The sequence below is a fragment of the Ahaetulla prasina genome, chromosome 8, assembly GCF_028640845.1.
Source record: "Ahaetulla prasina isolate Xishuangbanna chromosome 8, ASM2864084v1, whole genome shotgun sequence".
NCBI lineage: Eukaryota > Metazoa > Chordata > Lepidosauria > Squamata > Colubridae > Ahaetulla > Ahaetulla prasina.
Window position 1 is genome coordinate 4,254,999 of NC_080546.1, and position 21,582 is coordinate 4,276,580.

Consider the following 21,582-nt stretch of genomic DNA (forward strand, 5'->3'; position numbering starts at 1 on the left):
TGGTCTTTGGGTCTCTGCCGGGGAGCGGGGCACATGTGGGGGGCACGCGCGCATGCGTGGGGGATGTGTGTGTGTGCGGGATGCCACGCGCACGTGTAGGGCGTGGGGCGCATGCAGAGGGCTCACACGGGGATTGCATTTTGGGGGGGGGGGTCCAGTACTCGCATGCACACTTTAGGCATTCAGTTCAGAAAAGGTTACCCATTATTGGTCTAGTGTTTCCTGCCTAAGCAGGGGCTAGGACTAGAACAGCGGTTCTCAACCTGTGGGTCGGGATCCCGTTGGGGGTCGAATGACGATTTGCCAGGGGTCGCCTAAGACCATCGGAAATATGAGAAGTATACTTGTGAGTCGAAGAATCGCGCTCCAATGGTTGACTCCACAAGCCAGCTGCAGGCTCTTCAAATCACTAGCCGAATTCGGCTTCAGGCGCGATGCATTAAAAAAAGAGAGAAATCTTTGCTCTGATGTCTCCCTCTCAAGCCAGCTGCAATCACTCCCAATCGCTAGCCTCATCTGGCTTCAGGTGCCATAAACTTAATAGGGGAGGAGTCTCCGCTTTAATGCCTCCGTCCTCAAGGCAATCGCAAGCAGTTCAGATCGCTAGCCAAGACGGCTTCAGGCGCGATAAATTCAAAACGAAAATAATTTTATGGTTGGGGTCGTCACATCGTGGGGAATTGTATTAAAAGGGTCACAGCACTATAAAGGTTGAGAACCACTGGACTAGAAGATCTCGAAGGTCCCTTCCAACTCTATTATCCTATTCTATTCTATTCTATTCTATTCATTCTATTCATTCTATTCTATTCTATTCTATTTTATTCATTCTTTTTTCTATTCTACTTTATTCTACTCTTCATTCTATTCTATTCTATTCTATTCTATTCTATTCTATTCTATTCTATTCCTATTCCTATTCCTATTCCTATTCCTTTCCATTCCATTCCATTCCATTCCATTCTATTCTATTCCACTTTACTGTATTCTATACTTCATTCTATTCTACTCTACTTTACTCTTTCTAATTCTATTCTATTTCTACAGCATTTTGCAAACTGCAGAAGGCAAAAGAAAAAAGAAAAAAAAAAAGAGAAAACTCTGCTTTGCCAATTCTGCATAAAATAACTTGGTTTCTCTGTTTCCCACCACGGCCTCTTAATTCTTGTTCCCCTGTTTCTCTTCCCAGTTGCAGCCGACTTCGACAAATTCAAAACATTCTGACGGAGAGCAACAAATCCCAGCCAGATGGCATCCTCTGCATTTTGGGTAAATTCTTTTCACCCTTAACAGGCATTGACAGGGGTTTGTGTGTGTTTGTGTCTGTGTGTGTGTGAAAGGGGCAAAGTGGCACTCCGTGGCCTGCGTGAGAAGCATTCGATCCGTGCCAAGCTCCTTCTACTAGAGAAGGTGGCTGCTTTGTGTAGACTTTATAATTCTATGAATTACAGCATTTATAGGATTTCCTCTCCTAAGAGGAGGAGAAGTAAATGAAAAGAGGCCTTGATTGTCTCGCCCTGGGCATCTTCTGGACTATAACTTGTTGCTGGCAATCCTTATGATTTATATTGATATATTGACCATCAATTGTGTTGTAAATGTTGTACCTTGATGAACGTATCTTTTCTTTTATGTACACTGAGAGCATATGCACCAAGACAAATTCCTTGTGTGTCTAATCACACTTGGCCAATAAAAATTCTATTCTATTCTATTCTATTCTATTCTATTCTATTCTATTCTATTCTATTCTATTATTTCGGCCTCCCTTCTCCAGCTTTTCCCCCCTGAATAAGACAGTCAGTGCAGGATAAACAGCCCTGCTTTGGCTTGGAACTGTGACCAGAGTCAGGAATTTGGTTAAATGGACATGACTGGTTGCTGTTCATAATCTTCCTCGAGTCAGGGTGAGATTTTTGCAAAGAAGAAGCAAAAGAGAACCAATTTGGTCAAGTGGTTAAGACACCAGGCTAGAATCTGGGAGACTCTTGAGTTCGAGTCCCACCTGAGTGACTTTGGGCCAGTCACCAGGAGATGGTGAGTTCTAGTCCTGCCTTAGGCATGAAAGCCGGCTGGGAGACTGTGGGCCAATCACCAGGAGATGGAGAGTTCTAGTCCCGCCTTAGGCATGAAAGTCAGCTGGGTGACTTTGGGCCAATCACCAGGAGACGGTGAGTTCTAGTCCCGCCTTAGGCATCAAAGCCAGCTTGGAGACTTTGGACCAGTCCCTCCCTCTTAACACAACCTACCTCACAGGGCTGTAGTGGGGAAAACGAGAGGAGTAAGGACTATTGTGTGTGTTTGCCACTTTGAGTTATTTCAAATAAAAAATAAAAAGTGGAATATAAATGAAATGCAACTAAAAGAGCAGCTGCTCGGTTTTCATGACCGATTGAAGTTTTTCTACCTCTGGTGTCTATTGCAAAAAGTGGATTTTTTCCCCTCCTGCAAAGAAAGACCCCTTCCTCTCGACCTTTCCTTCGGGCCCCCTTGCGCCCTTCCAGCCCCCTGCAACCCAGGCGCTTCCACAAGGCCTCTTTCCCAGAGCCTGCCTTCCTTCCCCAGAGCCCTGTCGAAGGCTCAGCCTCCCTCCTCCCCCCCCCCGGTCTCTCTCTCTCCCCCCCCCCCAAGATGTTTTGTCATGCGGGTTCAGGTTTTGGGTCTTGGCAGCGAAACCAGGGGCATGTGCCAGACGCCAAAGCCATCTCCTCTCTGTTGCTAAGAGACTCTTTCTGCCTTTTTTGTTGCACTGATGGGAAAAAAGAGGATTTTTTTTTCTTTTAGCATTGGAACAATACAGGTGGTCCTCGAGTTGCAACCACAAGAGAGCCCAAGTATTGCTAAGTGAGAAAGTTGCAGCTCTTTTAGTTTTTCTTTCTTTCCTTCTTTCCTTCCTTCCTTCCTTCCTTCCTTCCTTCCTTCTTTCTTTCTTTATTTTCCTTCCTTCCTTCCTTCCTTCCTTCCTTCCTTCCTTCCTTCCTTCCTTCCTTCCTTCCTTCCTTTCTTTATTTTCCTTCCTTCCTTCCTTCCTTTCTTTGTCTCTCTCTCTCTCTCTCTCTCTCATATGGCTGAAGCAGGACTAGAACTCGCCATCTCCTTGTGATTGGCCCAAAGTCACGCAGCTGGCTTTCATGGCTGAGGCGGGACTAGAATTCCTTGTCTCCTGGTGATTGGCCCAAAGGCATCCAGCTGGCTTTCATGGCTAAGGCGGGACTAGAATTCCTTGTCTCCTGGTGATTGGCCCAAAGTCACCCAACTGGCTTTCATGGCTAAGGCGGGACTAGAATTCCTTGTCTCCTGGTGATTGGCCCAAAGTCACCCAACTGGCTTTCATGGCTGAGACGGGACTAGAACTCACCGTCTCCTGGTGATTGGCCCAAAGGCACCCAGCTGGCTTTCATGGCTAAGGCGGGACTAGAATTCCTTGTCTCCTGGTGATTGGCCCAAAGGCACCCAGCTGGCTTTCATGGCTAAGGCGGGACTAGAATTCCTTGTCTCCTGGTGATTGGCCCAAAGGCACCCAGCTGGCTTTCATGGCTAAGGCGGGACTAGAATTCCTTGTCTCCTGGTGATTGGCCCAAAGGCACCCAGCTGGCTTTCATGGCTAAGGCGGGACTAGAATTCCTTGTCTCCTGGTGATTGGCCCAAAGTCACCCAACTGGCTTTCATGGCTAAGGCGGGACTAGAATTCCTTGTCTCCTGGTGATTGGCCCAAAGGCACCCAACTGGCTTTCATGGCTGAGACAGGACTAGAACTCACCGTCTCCTGGTGATTGGCCCAAAGTCACCCAGCCGGCTTTCATGCCTAAGGCGGGACTAGAACTCACCGTCTCCTCCTTCCTAGCCTGGTGCCTTAACCGCTAGACCAAACTGTCTCTCCGGCTGATGGAAATGAAATGAAGGCAGGACTTGTGCCGACACCCTTGGCCGCAAGAACGGTTGCCAGACGGAAGGTGGGAGGATTTATTATTAAACGCTGACAGCAGTCAACGCTGTTCCGACTTGTATAAAAATTAGCCAGGTGTCGGGCGCAAAACAACAACAACAACCCCAAGCCCCCATCTGTGAACTCTTTAACTTTGAAACTGACCGGCACGGTCTAATTATCTTGCCCTAGTTTCCACAGATGTGATTCTGATCCTGGCTTGGATAGCTTGGCAGCCCCGGGGGCTTTATCCCTGCATAACCCCATGGAGAAAAATGCTTGCCTGCCCACATCCTTCCCAGATGTTCCCCCAGGCCTAATCCTTCTAGCCTGGACCCCTAGTCCTCTAGTCTTAAGAGGCTTTGCTTTGCCACGGCCCAACGAAAGGGTTGTGCGATTGCACACTGGCGTTGCGGTTGTCGGATTGCAGAGGGACCCCCCCCCCCTCTGAAACCCATTGGGAAGATTTCTCCTTAATTCAGGTTGCTTCTCTCCTTGGTTAGTTTCCATCCGTTGTTTCTTGACTTCCAACTCCCTCTGTTGCAGCAGAATAAAGGATTCACATCGAACCTCAACTTTCTTACTTTTCCATAATAATATAAATTAGTCATTTCTATAACAACAAAGTAATGTAAACAATCTGGCAGGGTGACTTTGGGCCAATCACCAGGAGGCAGGGAGTTCTAGTCCCGCCTCAGGCATGAAATCCGACTGTGACTTTGGGCCAATCACCAGGAGACAGGGAGTTCTAGTCCCGCCTCGGGCATGAAATCCGACTGGGTGACTTTGGGCCAATCACCAGGAGACGGTGAGTTCTAGTCCTGCCTCGGGCATGAAATCCGACTGGGTGACTTTGGGCCAATCACCAGGAGACAGGGAGTTCTAGTCCCGCCTCGGGCATGAAATCCGACTGGGTGACTTTGGGCCAATCACCAGGAGACAGGGAGTTCTAGTCCCGCCTCGGGCATGAAATCCGACTGGGTGACTTTGGGCCAATCACCAGGAGATGGTGAGTTCTAGCCCTGCCTTAAGCAAGAATGCTGTCCAGTTGACTTTGGATCAGTCCCTCACTCTCAGCCCAGCCCACCTCGCAGGGTTGTTGTTATGGGGAAAAGAAGATGATGTATGGAATATGTTTGCTGCTTTGGGTTAATAAAGGCGTGGTAAAAATAAATGACATGAAATGAAATTTTGTAGGCGGGTTCGAAGCTGGCTGAGGAACTCTGGGAGTTGAAGTCCACAACTCTTAAAAGTTGCCAAGGTTGGAGATCCCTGCTCTGGACAGCAGACTTACGCGCTTTAATACCACGGAGATCAAATTGCACCATTTTTCCAAGGTGCCACATTTGATGGTCCAACAGAAGTTCCGGCCCTTATGGCAACAGGTGTCAAAGTTGGCTCGGCATCTCTATTTTGGCTGCTTGATGGAATCATGTTGGCTCGAAATATTCCTTATCTCAGTGATGCAACTTTTGGGTGGGAGTCCCACTGAACTCACGGAAGCAAATTACCCTGGCATCATGGGTGAGGTTTGAAACGCATCCTGCTGGCACCAGCTACCTTCCTAAGGTGTAAACTTCGTGCAAAACCGCACCCGCAATTAATTTCACTCTTAATGGAAAAAACTGGCTGGCTGCTCCAATCGATGTCAGCTGCGCGTTTCCCTAAAATGAGGGCTATCCCGAAACCATCTTTTAACTTGCTAAATTGCATCGCATCCAGAGCGGCTAAGATCACTACATCATATCTAGAATGGCTAATAGAAATACACCCCTGCAGTAGTGGCCCAAATTGTGGAAACCTTTTGGGGAAAGTGTATTTTCTAAAACTAGCTAATAACACCGGCAGGACTCAACGCCAAAGGCGCACGGAACGCCGTGACCTTCCCACCAAATGTGGTCCCTATTTTTTCTGCTTGCATTTTTTACCTGCTTTCGAACTGGTAGGTTGGCAGAAGCTGGGACAAGTCACGGGAGCTCACCCTGTTTACACGGCGCTAGGGATTCGAACCGCTGAACTGCCGACTTTCTGATCGACAAGCTCAGCGTCTTAGCCCCTGAGCCACCGCGTCCCTAAACAACAAATAACATCCCCCAATATCTTATACTCCAAATGTCCTAGTTTGGTTTTTTTTTTAATTTTTTGCAGGAATTGATAGTCGGTATAATGAAGGATGCAGGGAACTGGCGAACTATCTCCTCTTTGGCTTGTACAGCCAGAACAACAATGAGTTTGAGAGATCAGGATTCCCCGAAGAAGTCCTCGACGGTAAGAGGGAGCTGCCCCCCTCGCCCCCCCCCTCCCCCGACGGGCTGGTATGAACCTCCGTTGCTGGTTGCCGATGATGCCGGCGCTTCCCCGCTTCTCACGAGTCCTCTTTTCACGACCGCTTGTTTCGCAGATGTGATCCTGCTGGTGAAACCAGATAGCGTCCATCTCTACTGCAACCCTGTCAACTATAACTACCTTCTGCCTTACGTGGCGTTTTGGAGAAATCTGCATTTCCACTGCCTGACGGAAACGGAGGTGAGCAAGTGAGGCACAAACCGAGGAAGAACTCGGGGCGGGGGTGTGTGTGAGCAGAGTGTGAAAGTTCGGACTTCCTGTGCAGGATTTCAGCGGTCTGGAGGGGGAATTCTGGGAGTTGAAGTCCACACATCATAAAAGTTGCCAAAGTTGGAGATCCCTGCTCTGGACAGCAGACTTACGCATTTTAATACCACGGAGATCAAATTGCACCATTTTTCCAAGGTGCCACATTTGATGGTCCAACAGAAGTTCCGGCCCTTATGGCAACAGGTGTCAAAGTTGGCTCGGCATCTCTATTTTGGCTGCTTGATGGAATCATGTTGGCTCGAAATATTCCTTATCTCAGTGATGCAACTTTTGGGTGGGAGTCCCTCTGAACTCACGGAAGCAAATTAACACCCTGGCATCATGGGTGAGGTTTGAAACACATCCTGCTGGCACCAGCTACCTTTTTAAGGTGTAAACTTCGTGCAAAACCGCACCCGCAATTAATTTCACTCTTAATGGAAAAAACTGGCTGGCTGCTCCAATCGATGTCAGCTGCGCGTTTCCCTAAAACGAGGGCTATCCCGAAACCATCTTTTAACTTGCTAAATTGCATCGCATCCAGAGCGGCTAAGATCACTACATCATATCTAGAGTGGCTAATAGAAATACACCCCTGCAGTAGTGGCCCAAATTGTGGAAACCTTTTGGGGAAAGTATATTTTCTAAAACTAGCTAATAACACCGGCAGGACTCAATGCCAAAGGCGCACGGAACGCCGTGACCTTCCCACCAAATGTGGTCCCTATTTTTTCTGCTTGCATTTTTTACCTGCTTTCGAACTGGTAGGTTGGCAGAAGCTGGGACAAGTCACGGGAGCTCACCCTGTTTACACGGCGCTAGGGATTCGAACCGCTGAACTGCCGACTTTCTGATCGACAAGCTCAGCGTCTTAGCCCCTGAGCCACCGCGTCCCTAAACAACAAATAACATCCCCCAATATCTTATACTCCAAATGTCCTAGTTTGGTTTGTTTTTTAATTTTTTGCAGGAATTGATAGTCGGTATAATGAAGGATGCAGGGAACTGGCGAACTATCTCCTCTTTGGCTTGTACAGCCAGAACAACAATGAGTTTGAGAGATCAGGATTCCCCGAAGAAGTCCTCGACGGTAAGAGGGAGCTGCCCCCCTCGCCCCCCCCTCCCCCGACGGGCTGGTATGAACCTCCGTTGCTGGTTGCCGATGATGCCGGCGCTTCCCCGCTTCTCACGAGTCCTCTTTTCACGACCGCTTGTTTCGCAGATGTGATCCTGCTGGTGAAACCAGATAGCGTCCATCTCTACTGCAACCCTGTCAACTATAACTACCTTCTGCCTTACGTGGCGTTTTGGAGAAATCTGCATTTCCACTGCCTGACGGAAACGGAGGTGAGCGAGTGAGGCACAAACCGAGGAAGAACCTTGGGGCGGGGTGTGTGTGTGAGCAGAGTGTGAAAGTTCGGACTTCCTGTGCAGGATTTCAGCGGTCTGGAGGGGGAATTCTGGGAGTTGAAGTCCACGCACCTTATCCTTGCCGAGGTTGAAAAACATTGTTGTAGAGCAGGGATCCCCAACCTTGGCGGCTTTAAGACTTGTGGACTTCAGCTCCCAGAATTCTCCAGCCAGCATAGATATGCTGGCTGGAGAATTCTGTCGTGTCCCACTCCTCCGCTGACGGCCGGGTCAGGGAAATCCGAATCAGGCGTGCCTCTGCAGCTCTGCCAAAGTCCTAGCAAAGTCTTCAGGGCAGGCAGGAGACCAGAAAGTGACTTCAGCAAGATATGTTTAGACTTTGCCTGACTCAGAGAATGCCAGAAAGCAGGTCCTTTATATAGGCCATGGGGTGTGGCTCCATGACTCAGCACTTATCCAGGCCTGCCCCTCCCTTCCTTCTGTTGCCTCCGCCTATCCAGTCTTCTGACACGAGGGTCACTCCAGTCTGCAGCTGTTGGTAATTGACCTTCCTCAGGCTCACATGCTGTGGAGGAGGGGGAGGGGTCTAGTTGCTCCGTTTGCCTGGGCATGGAGCCAGAGCTGGGGGCTGGAGGTACTTCTTCCTCCTCAGCCTGTCTGGGCATGGAGCCAGAGCTGGGGGCTGGAGGTACTTCTTCCTCCTCAGCCTGTCTGGGCATGGAGCCAGGGCTGGGGGCTGGAGGTATTTCTTCCTCTTCAGCCTGTCTGGGCAAGGAGCCAGGGCTGGGGGCTGGAGGCATACTAGGACATTCCTCCGTGTTCGGAAGCAGATAAGAAGGCCCCGGCTGTGGTGAGATTGGGCGAGACACAACAAATTCTGGAAGTTGAAGTCCACGCACCTTATCCTTGCCGAGGTTGAAAAACATTGTTGTAGAACAGGGATCCCCAACCTTGGCGGCTTTAAGACTTGTGGACTTCAGCTCCCAGAATTCTCCAGCCAGCATAGATATGCTGGCTGGAGAATTCTGGGAGTTGAAGTCCACGCACCTTATCCTTGCCGAGGTTGAAAACATTGTTGTAGAGCAGGGATCCCCAACCTTGGCGGCTTTAAGACTTGTGGACTTCAGCTCCCAGAATTCTCCAGCCAGCATAGATATGCTGGCTGGAGAATTCTGGGAGTTGAAGTCCACAACTCTTAAAAGTTGCTAAAGTTGGAGATCCCTGCTCTGGACAGCAGACTTACGCATTTTAATACCACGGAGATCAAATTGCACCATTTTTCCAAGGTGCCACATTTGATGGTCCAACAGAAGTTCCGGCCCTTATGGCAACAGGTGTCAAAGTTGGCTCGGCATCTCTATTTTGGCTGCTTGATGGAATCATGTTGGCTCGAAATATTCCTTATCTCAGTGATGCAACTTTTGGGTGGGAGTCCCTCTGAACTCACGGAAGCAAATTAACACCCTGGCATCATGGGTGAGGTTTGAAACACATCCTGCTGGCACCAGCTACCTTTTTAAGGTGTAAACTTCGTGCAAAACCGCACCCGCAATTAATTTCACTCTTAATGGAAAAAACTGGCTGGCTGCTCCAATCGATGTCAGCTGCGCGTTTCCCTAAAACGAGGGCTATCCCGAAACCATCTTTTAACTTGCTAAATTGCATCGCATCCAGAGCGGCTAAGATCACTACATCATATCTAGAGTGGCTAATAGAAATACACCCCTGCAGTAGTGGCCCAAATTGTGGAAACCTTTTGGGGAAAGTGTATTTTCTAAAACTAGCTAATAACACCGGCAGGACTCAACGCCAAAGGCGCACGGAACGCCGTGACCTTCCCAGCGAATTCCCACAAGCGAAGTCAAAACGAGGGAAGCCCGATTTACTTAACGACCCAACCATTCCCTTAAACATCGGTGGCAAAGGGACATAAACGGGCAAACCTCCCTTATCAGTAAAATTTATCGCCCGCCGTCTTATCATGGGGTAACACTGCGGCCCCCAATCTTAAAGCCACCAAGTTTGAAGACCCACTACAACAGTGGTGTAGCCAGTGCTCTCAAAAAAAATATAGCATTTCCTGCCCAGAATCTTCAACTGAACTGATGACTATAAAATTTCTGTTGTTAAACAAGACAGTTGTTAAGTGGGCATTGCCCCATTTTACGACATTTCTTGCCACATTCGTTCAGCGAATCTGTGCCGTTGTTAAGTTAGTAACCATAGTTGTTAAGTGAATTTGGCTTCCCTGTTGTTTGTCAGAAGGCCACAAAAGAGGGATCGCATGATCCCAGGACACGGCGACCGTCATGAATATGAGTCAGTTGCCGAGCGCCTGAATTTTTGATCACGTGACCGTGAGGAGGCCGCAAACAGTCGTAAGTGCGAAAAATGGTTGTCAATCCCCTTTTTTCAGTGCCGGTGTAACTGTAAACGGTTGCTAAATGAACGGTTGTAAGTCGAGGATAACCTGTATTACATTCATATTGGTTAAACTGCGCTGTGTTTTCCATCCATTCCATAGAGGGAGCTACGCGTAGCTCCCACGTAACACCGCTCCTGCGCAGACTGCACTGGCTACCTGTGGCCTTTCGGGTGCACTTTAAAGTTTTGGTCACTACCTTTAAAGCGCTCCATGGCTTAGGGCCTGGGTACCTACGGGACCGCCTGCTGTTACCTCATGCCTCCCATCGACCCGTACGCTCTCACAGAGAGGGACTTCTCAGGGTGCCGTCCGCCAAGCAATGTCGGCTGGCGGCCCCCAGGGGAAGATCCTTCTCTGTGGGGGCTCCCACCCTCTGGAACGAGCTTCCCCCAGGTTTACGCCAAATACCTGACCTTCGGACCTTCCGTCGCGAACTGAAGACACATCTTTTCATTCGCGCGGGGCTGGCTTAAATTTTAAATTTTAGATTTTACATTTTCTATTAATAATTTTAAATGGGGTTTTAGTTTATTATATATTTTAAACTTTTTAGGCTAATTATAAAATAAGTTTTTTAATTTGCTTTTTAAATTGTACATTGTATTGCCTGTTTTTTATTTTTGCCTGTACACCGCCCTGAGTCCTTCGGGAGAAGGGCGGTATAAAAATCAAATCAATAAATAAATAAATAAAAAATCCCAGGACAAAAAGGCGGCTTCAGACAGGATGTCAATCTTCCCATCTGCTGGGAAATTTTTGAGCATTTTTAAAATCTAAAGTAAATAACTTTTTGGGAAAGAGCAGTACAGGTAGTCCCCGACTTAACAACAATCCATTTAGTGACCGTTCAGAGTTAACAGCGGCATTGAAAAAAAGCGACTTACGACCGTTTTTCACGGTCACGACCTTTGTAACATCCCCGTGGTCACGTGATCAGAATTCAAAGGCTTGGCAACTGGCATGTACTTACGACGGTTGCAGCGTCCCGGGGTCACGTGATCACCGTTTATGACCTTCCCAGCCGAATTCCCACAAGCGAAGTCAAAACGAGGGAAGCCCGATTTACTTAACGACCCAACCATTCCCTTAAACATCGGTGGCAAAAAGGGACATAAAACGGGGCAAACCTCCCTTATCAGTAAAATTTATCGCCCGCCCGTCTTATCATGGGGTAACTCTGGGCGGCTCCCAATCTTAAAAAGATGAAAACTATACAAAACCTAAAAGACATCAATAAAATCCTGTAAAGCGACTCAAACAACTGTCCTGCTTAGCAGTGGCAATGTTGGGTCCGATTGTGGTCACCACTCAAGGACTCCCTTAAATCCAACAAGTCAGCCTGTCGTAGTTTTCCAATTCCTTTCTTTTTCCCTGTTTCTCGCGCGACCTCGGCACGCATGCAGATCTCTTGTCCTGTAAACCACCTTCAGTATTCCATAATTCCACGGTGTCATCTATCCATCCGGCCTTGTTTCTCGGGCCGCCGAGTGGTGGCGGCTTTCCAAAATTCTCGCCAGCTGGCCTCCTGTCTGCCATTCGAGTCTTTTCGTTTTGGAAGACGTTTGACGCATTCGCAGGGGAGTTGTCGTCTCCACCGGGCTTTTAAAAGTGTCAAGTTTTGGCCCGAAGCTTGTTTCTGCTGTTCTTTTGTGTTCCGTTCCTTTCCCAGCCTTGTGCCACCAGCCCGAATTGGGAGCAAGCCTTGGATAACGAAAGGAGGGGGGGAAAACGCCATAAAAACGAATTTGTCGATGGGGTCTTTGGCATCCATGCACAATAGGCATGGGTTTTAAATTGGAGAGGGCTTGTGGAAAACCCTCCAACGGGGCTTTGAAAAATCACAAAACAGCCTCATCGGCAGGGACCCAGTTCTAGAGAGCCAAGGCAGCCTTTCATCCAATTCTGTACAAAATTCTGTTTATTTTGTTTTGGGTTTTTTTTTGGTTTTTTTTTTAATCGGGCTTGGCAGGGTTCACCGTCCGGCGTCTGGGGCTCTTTGGGAAATACGCAGAAGCCGGATTTCAGGTGCCTTTCTTTTGTGGGTTGGTTTTCTTTCGCTTTTGTTCCGAATTTTGAGAGTTCAAGGCTGGCAGAAATTGGCTGGTTTGAAAGCGGGGAGATGGTGCAATCGGAGGGTTGCAAAACTGTTTTTCACTTTGGGGCAGAAAATGCCTTGCTTGCCATATTTTCCCCCCAGTAGAAAGAAAGAAAGAGTTTGGTGCAGTAGTTAAGGTGTTGGTGTGGAAACCAGGAGCCATTAAGTTCTAGTTCCGCCTTAGGTATGAAAGCCAGCTGGGTGACTTTGTGCCAATCACTAGGAGAGTGGGAGTTCTAGTTCTGCCTTAGGTATGAAAGCCAGCTGGCTGACTGGGCCAATCACTAGGAGATTGGGAGTTCTAGTTGTGCCCTAGGTATGAAAGCCAGCTGGGTGACTTTGAACCAATCACTAGGAGACTGGGAGTTCTAATACCTGCCTTAGGTATGAAAGCGAGCTGGGCGACTTTGTGCCAATCACTAGAAGAGTGGGAGTTCTAGTTCTGCCCTAGGTATGAAAGCCAGGTGGGTGACTTTGAGCCAATCACCAAGAGATGGTGAGTTCTACTTCTGCCATAGGTATGAAAACTTGCTGGGTGACTTTTGGCCAATCGATAGGAGGTGGTGAGTTCTAATCCTGCCTTCGGCATGAAAGCCAACTGGGTGACTTTCAGCCAATCACCAGGAGGTGATGAGTTCTAGTCCGGCTTTTGGCATGAAAGCTGAGACTAGGTGACTTTGGGCCAATCACCGGGAGACGGAGAGTTTTAGTCCTGCCTTATGCACGAAAGCCGCCTGGGTGACTTTGGGCCAGTCCCGCTCTCTCAGCCTCAGCCTACCTCACAGGGTTGTTGTTATGGGGAAAATAGGAGGAGGAAGGTGTGTTGGATCTGTTCGCAGCCTTGAATAGTTTGTAGAAACAATAAAGGCAGGATACAAATAAAGAAATAAAAGGAAAACAAAAATAGCAGCCAGTGGGGGAAGCCTACTTTTGTGTAAAGTTTTTGACACAAGGATTCTTTGGCTCAAATGATTGGTGGGCACCGATTTGACTCATCAAGAGGAAAATCAAGTTCTCCCAAATAATACTTACGCTGGAAATTAGTTACAGGCATTTCCCTGGATTACAGGCAGTTCTCCATTTACAATAGTTCATTTAGTGACTGTTCAAAGTTACAACAGCACTGAAAAAAAGTGACTTACGACCATTTTTCACACTTACAACCTCTGCAGCATCCCCCCTCGGTCACGCGATCAAAATTCGGATCCTTGGCAACTGGTTCATACTTACGACCGTTGCTGTGTCCCAAGGTCACATGATCCCCTTCAGCGACCTTTCGACCCAGAAAAATCAACGGGGAAGCCAGCTTCGTTTAACAACGCGTTACTAATTGAACAACCGCGGTGAATCATTTAAAAACTGTTCGCCAGAAGGGCCGTTAAACGGGGCAAAACTCACTTAACAACTGTCTCACTGGAATGGAGGAGGAGGAAAGGAAGGGCATGTAGAGAAGGAGTAGGAGAGGAGAGAAGAAAATAGGAAGGTTAAAAGAAGGAAGGGAGAGGATAAGAAAGGGAAGAAAGATTGCTGTAAAATGGAAAAGATGAAATGGAAGAAAGACAACCCCGAACATATTTGAATGCATCAGGATAAAAATTGAATTAGCTAAAAAATAATAAAAAAGAATATATGTTAGTTAAAATGCAGAAATTTGAATTTGAGGGCGAAAGAAGATGTGGTTTATTTAAATGAGCATAGAAGCATTGAGATTGTGATTAAAATATGGTGAAAGAACATTTTGGCAGAACTTGTAACTGAGTAAAATATATTTGGATATGTTAAGTTAAGGTGTAATAAGATATGATATGGTCAATACTCTGTTCATAAATAATGTGTGTGTGTAGGGGGAGAAATTAATAAAAATTGATTAAAAACAAAACAAAAAACTGTCTCACTTAGCAACATAAACATTGGGCTCAATTGCGGTCGTTAAGTCGAGGGCTGCCTGTACTAGAATTCTCTATTTTGCTTCGTAGAAACTGGCGCTCCTAAACTGCAGCCTTTTTTAGATCGGCTGGAAGCTTAAATGCACTTCGGCTTTCAGGGAATTAAAAGCCGTCGTGCATTTTGGGAAACTCGCCCAAATGCTGCCGCCCCGCTCTTCTCTCTTCATTTTCAAAAGATTCTTCCCCTTCTTCTCCTTTTTATTAGTACGAAGATGAAGAGTCGGCTGAAGAATTTAAAATTTCCAGCTTTGTGGATATGGTTCGAGATTGCAGCCGGATTGGCATTCCCTTCAGCTCCCAAGGTAGGTTAGGGAAAAACACCCACCAATTCTTTGAAATCAGACTCTTGACGTGGTTCAGACAGTCCTCGATGTACAACGGTTCATTTAGTGACCGTTTGGAGTTAACAACAGCATTGGAAAAAAGCGACCTACGACCATTTTTCGCAATCACGACCTTTGTTGCATATCCATGGTCACGTGATCAAAATTCAAAGGCTTGGCAACTGGCATGTACTTACGACGGTCGCAGCATCCCGGGGTCATGTGATCAACGTTTATGACCTTCCCAGCCGAATTCTGACAAGCGAAGTCAAAAAGAGGGAAGCCCGATTTACTTAACGACCCAACGATTTCCTGAACAGTGGTGGCAAAAAAAGGACGTAAATGGGGCGAACCTCCCTTATTGATCAGACAGTCCTCGGCTTACAACAGTGCATTTAGTGACCGTTTGGAGTTAACAAACAGCATTGAAGGTCGTACAACGGGGCAAAACTCACTTAACAACTGTCTCGCTCAGCAGCAGAAACGTTGGGCTTCAACTGTTGTCGTAGTTCGAGGACACCTGCCTTAACTTTTGTCCCCATCTGGATTTTGGTGTTTATTTTAATGGTCCTTGAAGGAAAATCACACCCCGTTGTCTGCAAAGTGAGTAATTTGAGCCCCTGCCTAATTTATGTTAATCACACCCTGTAAAATTAACAAGCACACAATAGATCCCTTGTGCTGTACAGGAGAAGCGTCTAAATCCTCTTTTATGGGAGAAAATAACAAGATTCTTTTATTATTATGATGATGATAATGTAGCTTTCTTTTTTTAGAACAAGGAAAAAGCTCTTGGTTTCCTGTTAATTAAGGGATGCCAACATCTTAAGCAGAAAAGCCTTCACGGGGATTGTGAACAGAGGTGGGTGGGTGTTACTGGGAATAGCCAAAGCTGATGCAAGACACTTGCAAGATTCTGCGTTGTCATCTATTTATCTTTTTGAATGAACATTTAAAACAAGAAAGCAGAACTCCGTAGGTTTCTGAATAACTCTACAGGGCAGGGGTCTCCAACCTTGGCCACTGGCTGAGGAATTCTGGGAGTTGAAGTCCACAAGTCTTCAAGTAGGCAAGGTTGGAGACCCCTGCTATAGAGTGTACCGTAGTCCTTGAGTTATGACCGTAAAATTTATGCTGCTCCGTGAAACCGTTCTGAAGTAAGTTTTGCCCCATTTTACGACTTCTCTTGCCACCGTTGTTAAGTGAAACACTGCATTTGTTAGGTTAGTCCCATGGATGTTAACTTTGCTCGTCGGAAAGGTTGTAGAAGCCTAACCATAAGTCATAAATACGAAGAGGTTGCCAAGTGTCTGAATTTTGATCGCGTGGCCACGGGGGACGCTACAATGTGAACAATGGTCATAAGCCACTTTTTTCAGTGCTGTTGTAACTTTGAACGGTCATTAAATGGGATGTTGTAAGTCGAGGACTACCTGTACAGAGAAGAGCAAGAAAGATGATTAGGGGACTGGAGGCTAAAACATATAAAGAACTGCTGCTGGGGGAATTGGGGTATGTCTAGTTTAATGAAAAGGACTAGGGGAGACATGAAAGGAGTATTCCAGTATTTGAGGGGCTGCCCCAAAGAAGAGGGCGTCAAGCTATTCTCCAAAGCTGTTGTGTCTTGCCCGCTCTCACTGCAGCTGGGGCCTTCTTATCTGCTTCCGAACGCTGAGGAATGTCCTAGTATGCCTCCCGGCCCCAGCCCTGGCTCCATGCCCAGACAGGCTGAGGAGGAGGAAGCACCTCCCAGCCCCAGTCCTGGCTCCATGCCCAGGCAAACGGAGCAACTAGACCCCTCCCCCTCCCCCACAGCATGTGAGCCTGAGGGAGGTCAATTACCAACAGCTGCTGACTGGAGTGACCCTCCCTTCAGAAGAATTGATAGGCGGAGGCAACAGAAGGAAGGGAGGGGCAGGCCTGGATAAGTGCTGAGTCATGGAGCCACACCCCATGGCCTATATAAAGGACCTGCTTTCTGGCAGTCTCTGAGTCAGGCAAAGTCTAAACATATCTTGCTGAAGTCACTTTCTGGTCTCCTGCCTGCCTTGAGGACTTTGCTAGGACTTTGGCAGAGCTGCAGAGGCACGCCTGATTCGGATTTCCCTGACCCGGCCGTCAGCGGAGGAATGGGACACGACATCAGCACCTGAAGGCAGGACAAGAAGCAATGGGTGGAAACTCATCAAGGAGAGAAGCAACCTGGAATTGAGGAGGAATTTCCTAACAGTCAGGACAATTAACCAGTGGAACAGCTTGCCACCAGAGGTTGTGGGTGCGCCAACACTTTTTCTAGAGTCTCAACATCTTTTTTAATAATGCGGTGACCAAAACTGGATGCAGTACTCTAGGTGTGGTCTTACTAGGCCTTTATAGAGTGGTATTAGTACCTCACGTGATCTTGATTGTATCCCTCTCTTAATGCAATTTAGGATTGCATTGGCTTTTTTGGCTGCCGCTGCACACAGCCGGCTCGTATTTAAATGGTTGTCCACTACCACTACTAAAGGGCCTCTGTGGCTCAGACTGCTAATGCAGTCTGTTATTAACAGCAGCTGCCTGCAATTACTGCAGGTTCAAGCCCCACCAGGCCCAAGGTTGACTCAGCCTTCCATCCTTTATAAGGTAGGTAAAATGAGGACCCAGATTGTTGGGGCCAATAAAAGTTGACTTTGTATATAATATAGAAATGGATGAAGATTATTGCTAACATAGTGTAAACCGCCCTGAGTTTTCAGAGAAGGGCGGGATATAAATGCAAATAAAATAAATAAAATAAAAAAACCTAAGACTTCACGATCCCTCTCACAGTTCCTGCTATTAAGCCTGGTTTCTCCCAGTCTATATGCGCCCTTTTGGGTTTTCTTGCCTTAAGTGTAAGCCTTGACTTTTCCCTACGTTGAATTTCATTTTGTTCGATAGGCCCCAGCGTTCCAGGCTGTCAAGATCCATCTGATCCATTTTAACTTCGCTCTGTCGCTAAACGAATGGTTTTAAGTGGAGGAAACCGTCGCAAAAATGCCCCCCCCAAAAAATATATATTGCGTTTTGTGTCTTGCAGGCCACCTGCAGATCTTCGACATGTTTGTGGTAGAAAAATGGCCCATCGTGCAAGCTTTTGCCCTGGAAGGCATCGGCGGGGACGGCTTCTTCACCATGAAATATGAGGTAAGAACGGATGGGCCGGATGGGGTTAGACCCCCCTTTCCCACTCTGGGGTGCTTCCATTTAGAGGGATTTATTATTTATTTATTTTATTTATTTATTATTTAAATTTTTATACCGCCCTTCTCCCGAAGGACTCAGGGCGGTTCACAGCCAGATAAAAATACACAATAATATTACAATATAAATACAATTTATATTGTAATATAAAGGTGTTGGTTACGACCTTTAAAGCGCTTCATGGCTTAGGACCTGGGTACTTACGGGACCGCCTGCTGTTACCACATGCCTCCCACCGACCCGTACGCTCCCATAGAGAGGGACTTCTCAGGGTGCCGTCCGCCAAACAATGTCGGCTGGCGGCCCCCAGGGGAAGGTCCTTCTCTGTGGGGGCTCCCACACTCTGGAATGAGCTTCCCCCGGGTTTACGTCAAATACCTGACCTTCGGACATTCCGTCGCGAACTTAAGACACATCTTTTTATTCGCGCGGGGCTGGCTTAAATTGGATTTTAAAAGTGAATTTTAATAATTTTAAATGGGGTTTTAATTGACGGTAATTTTTAATTTCAGGCTAATTTTGAATAAGTTTTTTAAAGGTATTTTAATGTGTATATTTGTATTGTTGGTTTTATCTTGCCTGTACACCGCCCTGAGTCCTTCGGGAGAAGGGCGGTATAAAAATCAAATAAAATAAATAAATAAATAAATAAATAATTAAAATACAATTAAAAAACTTATTCAATTGGCCGAGATTAAAAAATTTAGGATAAATAATAAAAAACCCATTAAAAAACCCATAAATTAAAAAACTAATCCAGTCCTGCGCAGATAAATAAGTGAGTTTTAAGCTCGCGACGAAAGGTTCGGAGGTCCGGAAGTTGGCGAAGTCCTGGGGGAAGCTCGTTCCAGAGGGCGGGAGCCCCCACAGAGAAGGCCCTTCCCCTGGGCGTCGCCAGACGACACTGTCGCGCCGATGGCACCCTGAGGAGTCCCTTTCTGTGAGAGCGCAGGGGTCGGTGAGAGGTATTCGGTAGCAGTAGGCGGTCCCGTAAATAGCCCGGCCCTATGTGCTGAAAAGTAGGGTGAGAATCAGGCACCCCACTTTTCAGCACCCCAACAAACGCCTTCTGCATTGCGAAAGCGTTCATCTTATGGGCATCGTCTGTGTGTCGGGGGAGGGGAAAAAAATCAAAATGGTTACTCTGGTCGCTTTGTCGGCACGGTTTGGACCGGTTTGGACCAACCGGATGTTAAGTTTACATCCGGTTCCACAAACTGGTAGTTCTGATGACTGGCTGGCACCACCCCGCCCCACCTGTCCCAGGAGTCCCCCCACGGCCCGTTTTGGATCCCAGGCAAATGCAGGGGGCTCGTGGAGCCTGAGGAGGTGGGAAACGGGCCTCCCAGAGGCTCGTGGAGGGCGAAAATGGGCCTATTTCCTGCCTCCAGAGAGCCTTCGGAGCCCGGGGAGGTGGAAAACGGGCCCTCCACAGCCTGTTTTTGCTCCCGGGAGGGGGGGCAGGAGGCTGAGTGCTGCCTGTCACACCTGGGGTGGGCTTCAAAAATGTTAGCAAATTTCTGCCCGGTTGCTGGGTGGGTGTGGCCATGGTGGGCGTGGCCTAGTCAGCCTCCTGCACCATGGGCGGAAGGGGGCATTTTTGCCCTCCCCAGGCTCCAGAGGCTTTCCTCAAGCCCCGGGAGGCTCAGAAAAGGCGAAAACAGTCTCCCCAGGCTCTGGAGGCCCTCTGGAGGCTGGAAACGGATCCATTTCCAGCATTCCCGAAATTCCGAACTTGGCCCCTCCCCAAGCCTCTGTGTGCGCCCTGCACTTACCTGCATCCAAAACGGGCCGCGTGGAGACTCCTGGGAGGGGCGGGGTGGCCAGGAGTGGGATTTGGGGGTTCTCCGAACTGCATAGGATCTTACCTAGAGGTTCTCCCAAACCCCTGCGAACCCCCAGCAGCCCCACCCCTGGCCACGCCCACCCTGGCCACGCCCACCCACCCAGTCATTAGGGCAGAGATCCGGTTGTTAATTTATTTGAATCCCACCACTAGTCGGCACTCATCAGATGCTTGCAACACTCATCCCCGCAAACGGTCCAGGGAAGCAGGTTCCCGAGGTACCCCCACCCCACTTGTTCGGGCCAAGAGCCATCCTCCCTGCCCTTCTCCTTGGGGGGGTGCTGGTGGCGAGATGGCTGGCAGGCACGAGACTTGTGATACAACCTCGTTGTTTTTTTTCTAAACGACACCAAGGATCATTTATATCTTCTTATAATCATCTTCTATCTAAGATCGTTTTGGCCCCATGGGACTTTTTCATTTGAGCTGGGAACAGCCGTGGGGTGGGGTCTTTTCACCCGGTCTGCCCAGCTGGGAGTGGGGGAAAAGTGCCCTTCTGGCAGAACAATGGTGCCCCTGTGCCCACAGTACCGTTCCCCAGCTATAATAGCCTGCTTGTTAGTAGTAGCTGCAGCTTAACTGCATTGGGGTGGAGGGAATTAAAGCTAGACGGAGCCCCGCCCCTCGTTCAGTCCATCACAGCTGCAAATGGTTGTCCTGGTTGTGTCCAGTTGCGACATTGAGAACAATTAATCCGTGGAACGGGTTGTCTTCAGAAGTTGTGGGTGCCCCATCACTGTAGGTCTGGAAGAAGAGACCGGACAGCCATTTGCTTCAAATGGTATAGAATAGAATAGAATAGAATAGAATAGAATAGAATAGAATAGAGTAGAATAGAATAGAATAGAATAGAATAGAATAGAATAGAATAGAAATAAGGACTAGAATAGAATAGAATAGAATAGGATAGGATAGGATAGGATAGGATAGGATAGGATAGGATAGGATAGGATAGGATAGGATAGGATAGAAATAAGGACTAGAATAGAATAGAATAGAATAGAATAGAATAGAATAGAAATAAGGACTAGAATAGAGTAGAGTAGAGTAGAATAGAATAGAATAGAATAGAATAGAATAGAATAGGAGAATAGAATAGAAATAGAATAGAATAGAATAGAATAGAATAGAATAGAATAGAATAGAATAGAATAGAATAGAATTCTTTATTGGCCAAGTGTGATTGGACACACAAGGAATTTGTCTTTGGTGCATATGCTCTCAGTGTACATAAAAGAAAAGATACGTTCATCAAGGTACAACACTTACAACACAAATGATGGTCATAGGGTACAATTTAACACTTAAGGATATAACACTTAAGGATAAGCATAGGGTACAAATAAGCAATCAGGAAACAATCAATATCAATATAAATCGTAAGGATTGCCAGCAACAAAGTTACAGTCATACAGTCATAAGTGGAAAGAGATTGGTGATGGGAACGATGAGAAGATTAATAGTAGTGCAGATTTAGTCAATAGGGCAGAGGTCTTCAAACTTGGCAGCTTTAAGTCTTGTGGACTTCAACTCCCAGAAGGCTAACCTTTTCCGGACCCAAAGGGCGCATGTGCGCCCAAACACCCAAAATGCAATGCGTGCCCCCCCACACGCGCCTTGCCCCCCCGCGCATTCACAGCAGAGACCCAAAGACCAGCTGTCTGGCAGGAGGCGCGTGTACATGTGCAGCAGAGCTGAACTGGAGCGACGGCTCGCGTGCCGTCCGAGAGGGTGCTGTGTGTGTGCCACCTTTGGCACGCGTACCATAGGTTCGCCATCCCGGCCCTACTTCTGCTATTTCCAATTTGGCCCCGCGTGTCAGCTCTAAGTA

At 47.6% G+C, this 21,582-nt stretch overlaps 1 protein-coding gene across 1 annotated transcript in view; it reads left to right on the forward strand.

Annotated features, from left to right (window-relative positions):
• The window catches only part of DNAAF9 (dynein axonemal assembly factor 9), a 137,874-nt gene that overhangs the window by 11,836 nt on the left and 104,456 nt on the right, over nt 1-21,582 (forward strand). The window contains exons 3-6 of the mRNA XM_058192901.1: nt 6,074-6,193; nt 6,327-6,451; nt 14,563-14,659; nt 17,742-17,848. Coding sequence (XP_058048884.1) covers nt 6,074-6,193; nt 6,327-6,451; nt 14,563-14,659; nt 17,742-17,848 — 449 coding nt within the window. The remainder of the gene's footprint in view (nt 1-6,073; nt 6,194-6,326; nt 6,452-14,562; nt 14,660-17,741; nt 17,849-21,582) is intronic.